Source organism: Panicum virgatum, unplaced genomic scaffold, assembly GCF_016808335.1.
Source record: "Panicum virgatum strain AP13 unplaced genomic scaffold, P.virgatum_v5 scaffold_183, whole genome shotgun sequence".
NCBI classification, from domain to species: Eukaryota; Viridiplantae; Streptophyta; class Magnoliopsida; order Poales; family Poaceae; genus Panicum; species Panicum virgatum.
Window position 1 is genome coordinate 447,501 of NW_024376262.1, and position 11,723 is coordinate 459,223.

The 11,723-nt window shown below is 44.1% G+C and overlaps 1 protein-coding gene across 1 annotated transcript in view; it reads right to left on the reverse strand.

The window, feature by feature from the left end:
• Positions 1–4,735, reverse strand: part of LOC120693854 (ATP synthase protein MI25) — a 6,944-nt gene extending 2,209 nt beyond the window's left edge. The window contains exon 1 of the mRNA XM_039977070.1: positions 1–4,735. This exon is cut by the window's left edge and continues 2,209 nt beyond it. Coding sequence (XP_039833004.1) covers positions 3,658–4,278 — 621 coding nt within the window. The 5' untranslated portion in view covers positions 4,279–4,735 and the 3' untranslated portion in view covers positions 1–3,657.
• Between the last annotated feature and the right edge of the window lie 6,988 nt (positions 4,736–11,723).

The following is an 11,723-nucleotide window of genomic DNA, read 5'->3' on the forward strand; positions in this document are numbered from 1 at the left end:
AGGCCTATCCTCCTTGGGCTTATCCCCTAACTACTTCCACGGAGCCATATTCAAGGTGGTTGACCTACTTCCTCGGGTTGGAATCCTCCGTTTTGGAATACTTTACCTCATCCGTCCTGTGACCTATCCTCAGCCTCAGTCGTAGCCTGATCCACTCTCTTTTTCCCAGCAAGTGAATGCGAGTCCAGTTCACCCTCGGCCTCGAAAACCTGTGAAGTACGAGGAAAGAGTAGGGATCGAGTGTGAGTTCCGATCCTCTCTTCCCAGGCAAGAATGAAATTGGACGGTCTCAGCCCAGAAAGTGAAAAGAACGAGATCTAGAAAGAATTCTACTAGCTGAACGAGGCTGTGAAAGAATCTCTGTCAGGTGGTGCAGATGAATAGAATAAGCCAAGCCCTGCTTTTTCTCTTTTTAGCCTTATCCGCTCTTGAATGGCATTTCATCTCGCATGTAGAAAACAGCGCTCATTGTGTATAGCTATCATTGAACTCTCAATAATAACTTAAACAAAGAAAGTACGTAATGGCCTCAGGCCTGCTCTATTACATCGACCACCTTCGAGTTCTCTATATGCGAAGAGCCTGGAATGGTGATAGAACTATCGGAAACTACCCAACGACGAGCGAGCCTGAGATCGCCTACCAGTCATTCCATTGCTTGAAAAAGTTAGCCTGGATCTTAGGAGGAAGGATTGAAGAGCTCTAGAGAAGGTCTGGAAAGGATGGTCGGCCACTAGAAAGCAACAATTCAGCTGGAAGTTTGGACACATTGGCTCTCGTCTTAAAGTTCCCATTGACGACCAAAGGATTAATTCCTCATGGAGGAAAGCCTCACTACCGATGCTTTACTTTCGGCTCCATTGATCTTACTCAAACCTAAAGAATACACTGTCTTGCTCAATGTGCAAGGGATCATTCTATAAACTTGGTCTTGGAAAGCCTATCAAGAGTAGCTCGGCATCGGGAATCTATGAAGGAAGAATACCCCTTTGCTTTCTTAGGGGAATAGCCGCTCTTTTATCAGAAGCGAGATTACCGGTCTGTCTCCTTAATAAAGAGTCGAGGAATAGGAGGAGAATCCACTGGCACTCTTAGCAAGAAGGAGCTCCCCGAACAGTCATGCACCTAGGAACGAATGTTCTTGTGGAGCCTGTCGAAAATCCTCTTTATGTGATACCGACGCGTATTTGCTACTTTGTTGCTTATGATGATCCGCGCGGTCGACAATAACGAAGTGCTGACTGGTACGTTCTAGGTGGAGTTTCTCTTGAGTGTTGTTTTGCTTTTTCTATAAACATTGCTATCGCTTTGTTTTTGAATTAGTGTTCCCGGGTTTCATTATTAGATCTTATCTTATTGGATTTGTTGTGAGCGCTGGTCCTATGGGTCCAATAGAAGTAAGTAGATGGAGAGATCAGCCACAAACGATTTTCTTTCTAGTTTTGTCGTATCACATGTTGATGACTTTGTGAAGTATTGATCAGTGAACCATTGCGGGCGGGTAGCGAGAAAGCATTATCTATGTCAAATCTTTGTCTCAAACCAGCAAGATGTGGTGGAGAATGCGCGTTAGCGCAACGGCTTTCGCGCTAGTTGCTCAATCCGTTGCTTGTTTGGAGAGAGTACCATTATGGTGTAATGTAGAGTGTGTAAGCAATCATAGGCGACTCTCGAGAGAGCTGTCTGCTTCACACGGCCATGCTCCATTGCTTACTCCTAGAGCGGTATCTTTTGAAAAAGAACTAAACTGCTGAATTCAATCATGTCAATGCAATTGCGAGTTTTATCCCTCGTAGAATTCCCGTACCCCAGGCTTGTACTGATTCGCACCATACTGTAACCCCCGGTACCTGTGTGAGAGTATCATCCACAACGAAAGAGCCGAGGCTGTTTGGAAGGATCTCAATGAGCGCTTCTCCCATGGAAAGATCACAAAGATCTATAAATAAAGCCGGGCAACTTCAACAAGAGCAATTCTCGGTTAGCTCTTCTTTCACAAAACGCAAATCCTTTTGGTATGAACTTATCCTTCGTACTCTCTTCTGTCCGTTTTCACTCCTTTTAGCTGCTGGAGCTGTTTAGCTTCCTTCCATGCGCTTGGCATAGGCTACGTCAAAACGGAGATACCTGGGATCATCAGGAGAGGAACCTATACTTTTTACATTTATTCGTTGGAAGGAACAGGGAAAAAGCGAATATGGGTGTCTCCGCTTTTCAACAACTCATAGAAAGTGTAGTTTTCGTTATTCATGGAAAAAGTACTTTTTGTGAATATCATATTTAGTACGATTTCTTTATAAAGAAACGATTGGTTCGGAGCTGGGCATATTCACTTAATAGAAAGAGAAAGAGCATAGATAAACGTTTATAACAAAAGAAAGAGATACCTGGACAAAGAGACATGCTTTGCCCTCCCGGATGGATGAATCGGTGAACTGAGAGATAAACAAGAGTTTCCATTATTAACGTTATGATATTATCGATATCTGCTTTTGTGTGCACAGCTTCGTACACAATTTTATTAGAACTCCAAACCAAATCCTATCGGTAAGTTTTGAAATCTACATATTTTCCAAGAAAAAGAAAGCGGCGGAGCTGCTATAGACGCTTTGATTGGCTGGAGACAGAGATCTCTCAAGTGTGCAGTGATAGATCTTTAGAGATAGCCATACTGATGAAGTCGGCCCAAGCAATGCCCAAAGAATCCCATTTCTTTCTTGGTTGGACTAACCCAACCGGCAATTTCCGTCTTTCTGAATTGGGATAGTCAGATTCAGTCTTTCTTTCGTATCAAAGTCAGTTCTTTCCTTGATTCTTTCTTTTCGTGCATGACCTTTCTCGAACTTTCGAAAAATGATAGAATTGACTTTTCCGCAGCCACTATTTGGACTTCTCCTTTTAAGCTAAGCAATTATGAACGGAACGGGCAAGAGTGATCTTCAAAAGCCCAGGTTGGCTTTCCCACTTCCAAATCCGTAATAGTAAAGTAAGAGTAAGGTGCGGATAGCGGACAATTTCCATAATAGATAGCTAAAGTGCTTAATCCTGAGAAGATGGGAGACGTCGATTGTTAGAGTACTCTTGACAAGTGCATTTCTCAAATTCTAAAAGATTGAAAGCATGCCTGCCTGTTTGTTCTTTTCAGTTCCAATCAACCTTCTTTTTCTTTTTGAATCCAAGCAAGAGGATGCGCGTTAGCGCAACGGCTTTCGCGCTAGTTGCTCAATCCGTTGCTTGTTTGGTAAGATTACCGAAATTGGATTTCCTATGCTTGCTAGATTGATAAGCCAGAGAGGTAGTCGGGGAATTGGTAGTCAGGGTCGGAAAATCATCTGCTTGTAAATTATTTTTGTAAAAAAAAGTAGTACTCGTCCCGGAATAGGCGTTATGACAAAGAACAAGAAGAAAAAGGGGATGTTTTGTTAATGGGAACAAGGAACTGTTTATAGCTGTCGCGATATAAATAACTATACTCATCCGAGCCGCAGGAACATGTACATACGAAATACGAGAATTTCCACCTTGTTGAAGATCTGGTGGTGCTACCCGAAGACTTAAATGAATAGCCATCGCTGTTAAGAACAACCGATGCCTTATGTGTATTGGATCCGCTCTTCTGTTAGCATGAACACATGAATGAGATTCTATTCCTCTTCCTTATTCAGCCATAATATCACCCCCCACCCTCACCTTTCTTAGGACTATCAAGCCTTCTCGAATTAGGTCTATGGGTACGAAGGCCTCTCGAATTTTTTCTACGGTAGAAGCTTTGAACGTAGACCCGGATACAAATCTTTCACTCACTGAAAAGTGAAAACCTGTGACTATATCGTCCTGAAGACGGATGCGACGGGAAGAAGTGGCATTTAGAAGTGTTGCTGACTTTACATTTAGGTTTCGGCATAACAAAGCTTGCACTGTCTTTTCGCACTTAGGCGCACAGCGTGCCGTTGGTAATGATTCTACTACGGTGCTGCAAATTCGCAAGCTGATCCTAAGTAATCGTTGTTGTTCATTGGATTCCTCCGGAATGACTTCGTTAGGATTGAAGAATTGCTGCAATTCTTCCTGAATAGACTCGATTCTCCCGTCGAGAGTTTCTTTGAAAGTCTTACCTAAACTCTTCCGACTGAATATGAGAAAGCCTATAAAACAACGAGCTACTATCATTTCTTCATTATAGATTGAGATCTTCTTCGGACTTGATGCACAAATAGATGGAATAGCAGCAAATAGCATATTTCTATCCTTCATATCCGTTGAACTCAATCTCATCATAGGGTAACTACATCTTTTGAAGCTCTGCTCCCGAAAAGAGAAAGGAGACTGAGATAGGGGTTGTCCTTGGTTTTTCCAAGGAAAGCCTTCTTTTCTTTTGAGAACGTAAACATGAACGGAAGTAGCGTAGGACACCCACACTCGAAGAAATGGATCGATAAGAACAAACCGAACCTACACAGACAGAGAGATATTGACTTTTTTCACATCTGTAACTACTTCACATTTATTTATTTTGGAATTTCTCATTTCATTTAGGATTCCCCCTCGGGGAAATGGAAAAGTCCTTGAGGCTTGGCGGCCCCGGTCATCAGAATATTAGCAAAACAAATTGCAAATTTTGCAATGTCCAACATTGAGTCAGGCCATGGTTGATCTGTCACCAATGACTCCTCAATGTCTAGTGTTTTTGTTAATAGAGGATTCTTAATAAGAATTTTATTGAGACTTGAAAGGATCTCACTATGATCAAATTGTGAGAACGTGAAATCTGCATCTACCAGACATCCGCGCTGACAAAAAAGTTTATAGTTCGAAATCACATGAAAAGTAGTTTCTCTAGTGTCATCCTTTAGAGGCCGCATCGCCCACCAAAATTGACATCCGACACCTTCCGTAAATTTCATGATAATTCGAACTCGATTTCCAAATCCTTCTGCAAATATATCACAATAAATCTTCGGACGCTGGAGGAATTTTATGCAATTCAATAGGCTTTGTTGCATTGGATTTGGACATGCAGAATCAACCAATGGTGGAGCCTTTGGACATTTTGTCTGTGAAAACAGCTCCCAAACCTCCCACCAGGTTGTAGGCAGGGAACTGCTGCCACTTGATTCACCGGAGCCTAATCCAATGCAATCATTGTCTTCATTCACGAAATTAATCACATAATGGAAACTACAATCTGCGGGCAGTAAACCCATATATTTGAGAATTTCGCTACTTAGCCATCTTTTTCTATCTTTTTGAGCTTTCGCTAGAGATTTAAGCATACATTTAAACAGAAAATCTTCCCCAGCCGAACGACTACTAAATGCTCGGCTAAGTGCTCTCCCCTTTAGGCTTTGTATCATTCTATCTCTCGTCATCACTCGATCAAACCCGAGACTTGACATTGTTTCACGCTTTTCCGATGTAGCCATTCCCAACTTTTTAATTAGTTTCATGCTTCGCATTTTACTTCTATTGACTTTTTAAGAAAGAGATTATTATTCCTTTTCTCTTCTGCTATGTCGAAGAGATTTACTTATTTGCCGCTCCTTGGCTGTCAAACCTTCCAATTCGAATTTGAAATTCCATTCCAAATCCCACCCCCAAAGACAAGCGGCGATGATCCGTACATCGAACGCCTGTTTTGAGAAGAGGGCATTGCTAGGATGGTTTGATCGAGGGTCACGACCAGACTAGACCCACACATCCTAGCAACGTGGACTATCCTACTGAGCTAATGAAAGAAAAATGACACGAAGATCGACATGAGCTAGACATGGATGTATCAAGCCTTTCCTTATGTTCTCTCATACAACCTCGCATAGGAAGGGATTACTTAACCACGTAACTATACCCACTCGGGATAGGTGTGAACGCATTCACACAATCCGGGATGAATAAAAGGAATATCTCTAGCAAGGGAATGTGCTTTCGCACTCAATCGAATTCCCAACACTAGCCTGGTGAACTAGTGTCATCATATGCATTTCCAGGATTAGGATTTGGAAGAAAAGAATAGGAACGGAACAGCGGAACAGCGATAGCGAATCGGAATAGGGAAGGCGAAGTAGGTTTTAAAGCAAAGGGGATAAGCTGGATAAAAACCAAAAGGGCAGCTGCCCCGCTGGGCAAACGAACTGGCGAACTGGTTTAAAAACTAGGGAAAGTCCAAGTGGTATGAATCAAAGTTTGCTCTAAAGCTTAGTACCTGTCCTTTGCGGTCTAATCGGAGCTTAGGAATGAATAACTCACCCTATCCCTTCATATTGATAATCGTAAAGCGTATAGTACTCAGGCTTGAAATCGGAAGTGTTTAGCCATTCCGAGGCCCGTTTGCGATGGTCCAAAAGCCGGCCCTCAAGCCTCTCTTAGGTTCAAGTTTGAATCTATTCGCTCCGCCGTCTAGTTATCCACGAGCAAGGTCTCCCTACTTGAATGTGTGATGTCCGTACCGTAGGGTATCATCGTAGTTCAAGCATGTGGGTGCCTATGTCTCGTTGTGTTAAGTCAAACACGAGAGTATAGCCTAGATGCTAGGAAGAGGAAGACTCTCCTCGGGGAGGAGAGGCTTTCTCGGAAGTAGGGTATTCTAGGGAACCGTACCTGTTTTCCGACCCGAACCCTTAGCCGCCTTCCTAGGAAACGGACTAGCTTCGCTCGAGGATAGGAATAGCTCTTGCGCTAGGAATTGATCGCCCCTCGCTATGGTACGAGACCTCCACCAAAAGCAAGTATTGGAACCTCCAATGGGAAACCGAGGAAAAACAGATACGAATCTTTGAACGGAAGCCGAGTAAAGGCAGTTCAGCTTCGACCTTTGCTTTGAACTGGGGGTAGCATTATCAAAAACCATTGCTCGTAAAAGGGATCTCTCTCCTAAAAGGCATATCTCGTACGCTAGGGAATGTGCTTCGGCTTCTGCCTTGTCCCGAGTGCACCCTAGAGAATTTTTTTAAGCAAGTATTGGCGTAGGAGGAGCTCGTTAGCGTACTAGTCCTGGGGCAAACCCTTTGCTTCAATTGATGATTCGTATTAACGCTCTAGCTCGTCTCTATCGCTAGGTCTAGGAATAGCTCTAGCGCAATCCGATCTGTTTGGAGGGGTGTTCCGTTATTTCCGTTAAGCCGTGTAGCAATCCGATGAAACCTTAGCTAATGTGCTTTGCCCGAGGATACGATGCAAATAGCAAGTAGAGGCAACCGTTCCTGTGTATTAATCCCTGGCCGTTGATTTGATTGGTTTTAGCCGTTGGAAGTTGCAATTCCAACTATTTAATTAGATTTATTGGCGTACGTGGATAGCACTAGGTAAAAATAGCTCGTATAATCTCTAGCTCGTAGGCCAGAACTAAAAGGGAAAGCGACAGGTCTAGCTCGAATAGCGCTAATTCGTATTTAGTATTTACAACGTAGTATTTAACTAAATCGTCTTGTTCGTAGGATTCGTAGCGTCTTGGTTTCGATCAATGTCATTTCTCAAATCTAGGATGGGCTTGCCATAGGAGAGGTGGGAGCCGTTAGCCGTTCTTGGGATTACCGGTGCCCAGGAAAGAATGGATGAAGCAATGCCGGTACTAAATTGATCAAACATGATGGTGATCTGCTACCCACCTACTCTAATAGAAGCACTACAGGGGTATCAACTATTGAAACAAATGCTCAAACCAACTATTCAAATAGCAGGCTTTATCTTTCTCACTCGTCGTTTCGTTGGTCTTTTATTGGTCATTGATTGTTTAGTCTCGTGGAAGCAACCGATGCTTTGGTCATTCGACTCCTTGATGCCAGTCTGTGCTTGCTGTCATGCTGGCAAAAGCGGGGGTTTCGGCCGGTTTTACCTACTATTGGATTTGAACCAATGACTCTCGCCGTATGAAAGCGATACTCTAACCGCTGAGTCAAGTAGGTCAAGCTGAGTCAAGTCAGAGAAAATCGAAAAAAAGAGAAAGCCAACCAAAGCGCAACCAGAGTTCCCCGCGGGGTGGAGCGCTAAGAAAGAGAAAGCGTTATCGCTATACGAAATGAAGCTGCGGCTAGCACGCTAAGATAAACCACTTGGTTTAGGCTCCTGCTTAGTGGCGTGTGATTTCAACACTATTCCAGAGGTATATGACAAAAATGGTGGGAGAGACCTCTATGTTCCTCAGCTTAAATCATTCTAAGATTGTTTACAATTCTGTCATCTATTTGACATGAGGGCTAGAGGGTGGTCTTGGAGCAAGAAAAGTGTTGAGTCCAGGCGCATTATGGTACGACTGAGACTGAGTTGGGCAGGAGCAAGCGGTTGGATTGGCCTGACTCTTCAAGACCAAAGATACTCGGCTTCCTCTTCATCAAGTCACGAAATTCGACCCTTAGTTAGCTGCACCAAAACTAGAGTAGGGCCAAGCAAAGCCTAGGATGAATCTCTCTTCTAGTCTAGCTTCCGCTTACACTGAAGCTTCCACTCCCATATGGGCAAGAAGAGCTCCTTCTCTTTTTGCCAAAGCAAAGACTCGCCTTTCTTCTTTTCTGGCGGGATATGAAGACGGAAGCATGAGGACTGAGATGAATAGCCCATCCTTTAGTGAGCTGCTGAAAGACGTGCTGTTAGCCAACGCGAGTCATCAGTATGCAGGGAATAGGGTAGGTTAGCATATATAAAGGACGTGAGATTGAAGCAAGAAAATCTCTTCCTTCCCCTTCCTATGCAAGCCTGATTAGCTAATGGAGACAGAACGGAGTCATTTTCCCTATAGAGCGATAGACAGAACCAAGGCGAATCTCTCTGTTAGACATGATGACTACGTCATGTTTTCTTTTGCTGGAAAGCATCCACTCGGCCTTCTTCCCCAGTCTACCACTGATGGCAGACTAATCCCTCAATATGAAAACAATATCGAAGCGAGGACAGAGTTTTTGATCTCTGTTTTCGAACCCGAGACCTTTTGCTCAACCGTGAAAGGCTTTGACCATTCCCAAGAAAAAAAAGAAAAATCTATCATCCAATTTGATCTCTAAGATAGACAAAGTCTGGTTCACCAAAGAGCCTTATCCTACGTCACTGCCTGACTTCCATCTCCTGACATCGGTACTTGTTTTCTAGTTTGCCCAGGAAAAGTGGAATTGAAACCTGCCGCACGCGTTCAATAGTATGCGCTGCTGCTGGTCTTTCACTTGGAATGGAACAGGTATATCTCTTTGGCCCGGGGAATCCCAAACAAAATGTCGTCGGCGTATCGCGCATAGTAGATCCTGAGTGACCATTAGCAGCCAGCCAGTGCCATACCAACTCTGCCTCACCAGCCAGCGAGCGTAAGAATGGAGCGAGCGAGCAGCCTGCAACTATGTAGCGAGCCTATTTGAAATGATGCCAGACATTGCAATGAAAGAAAAAAACTTTCCTGTCTGTGTTATAGCTAGGACTTGGATGTTCCGGAATCCTCTTGCCGAGCTGGAACGACCCATCTCCTATTTCTGCTTCCAACGCCTACACGTTGAGTCTCAGTTACTCGAGAAAGACTTATTCATAGTGGAGATAGTCAACCTCCACCAGCAAGCAGCACCGGAGTGAATCCTTTCGATCTTTTTTGAGAGGGAAAATGATAATGAAAAAGGAGAAAAAAAAACGCTGAGAGATGGGACCTCCACGACTTCTTCTAACGCTAGAAGACCACAGGAAGAAACCCGGGACCAGAGCATGTCGTGAAAGACGCACACGGGGCGGGCGTGCTTCGACCGTGTCTCCGGGGCACAGTTGAATGTAGATATCATGAACGCGAGGATCCGGGAGAAGAATGCCAAATCTCAGGAAATAGGAATTAGAGGCTCGAAAACAAAGTCTGCTTTCTGAGCAAAAGGCTTTGTAAGAGAAGTTGACCCAAGTTTTGTCTGCTCGTGAGAAGACGGAAGAGGAACTTTCTGAACTGCTCGGGCAGGGTCACCAGTTGGCAAATAGCATTCGCGCCTCCCATCCGCACGTGAGAACTTGGAAAGCTCAACTGTCATCGGCTCGAAGCACACTTTCGCAGACTGATCTGCTTAGACTTCGGGCGTTGAGGCTTAAAGGGAAACCACGCAAAGCTCCGGTGATCCACTCTATTCTATGGCAACCTCCACCTCCTGGATGGATTCAAGTTAATACAGATGGATGCTCGAGAGGTCAGCCAGGACCATCGTCATGCGGAGGAATCTTTCGAAACAGCAGAGGTACATGGATGCTTTGCGCTTTCGTTGGGCAGCGGATTCGCATATCAGGCAGAGTGGGTTGGGGTTATGACGGCTATCGCTATAGCACACTCCAAGGGCTGGAAATACCTCTGGATCGAGTCAGATTCTACATATGTTGTTTTTTTATTAATATTAATAAGTCAATGGCATCTAGGTAAATTGCTTACTCTTGCTGTGACTAATAGTTGGCCTATTCGCCAACTCGATGTAAATAACGCGTTCTTGCAGGGTTCTTTAACTGATGAAGTATTCATGGAACAACCACCTGGGTTTGAAGACTTTTTGACTCCTGATTATGTTTGCAAGTTGCATAAGCCTATTTATGGCCTTCGGCAAGCCCCTCGTGCTTGGTATAACGAGCTTCGTACCTGACTTTTTTAGTATCAGAAGGATTCAGCATCTCACATTCCTCATTGTTTATACTTAACTCCCCATTTTCGGTTATTTATATACTAGTTTATGTTGATGATATAATCATCACTGGATCCGCAGCAGCTGAAGTGAATGCTTTTATCTCTACTCTTGCCAAACGATTCTCTATAAAGCCAGCTTTCTTATTTCCTTGGAGTTGAAGCTCACTACACTGCTAATGGCTTGTTCTTATCTCAAAGGAAGTATATCAGTGACCTCTTGCATCGACTTAACATGGCTGATGCCAAGGCTGTCTCAACGCCTATTGCTACTACTGAAGTGCTTAAATTATCAGATGGCTCGCCACCGGCTGATCAAAAATTATACCGTCAAGCTCTTGGGTCCTTACAATATCTCTCTTTGACTCGTCCTGACGTCTCCTTTGCCATCAACAAGCTCTCTCAGTTCATGCATTGCCCATCCACACTTCATTGGTGTGCTGTAAAACGCCTCCTCCGATATCTAGTTGGCACTCTTGACTAAGGTCTCTTGCTCCGTAAGAATTCTCCTCGCACTCTTCACGCATTTGCGGAGGCCGATTGGGCCGGTGATCCTAATGATCGAACTTCCACTTCAGCTTATGTTGTTTTCCTTGGAGCCAATCCTATCTCTTGGAGTTATAAAAAGCAAAAGACAGTTGCTCGATCCTCCACCGAAGCCGAATATCGGGCCATTGCCTCCACTGCCGCTGAAGTCAATTGGATCATGAATCTTCTTCAAGAGCTGAAAGTTCCAATCTCACCCACTCCAGTCATCTATTGTGACAATGTAAGTGCCACTTATGTTTGCGCCAACCCCGTGTTCCATTCTCGTATGAAGCGCATTGCCATTGACTTCCATTTCGTTCGAGATCAAGTTGCTACTGGTAAATTGCGTATTTCTCATGTTCATACTTCTGACCAACTTGCCGATTCACTTACTAAGCCCGTGCCTCGCCGGCACTTTCAAACTCATCGGAACAAGTCCTCAATGGCCAGCCAATCTTGCGGGGGCATGATTCAATTCTAAGCTAAACCCATTCAACTGCTGTAAAAAGGTCTGAGCCCTGCGTTGATAGAAAGAGCGCTCTTTTCATGAAACTAGAAATCTCGTAAGAGAAGAAGTGAGAAATCG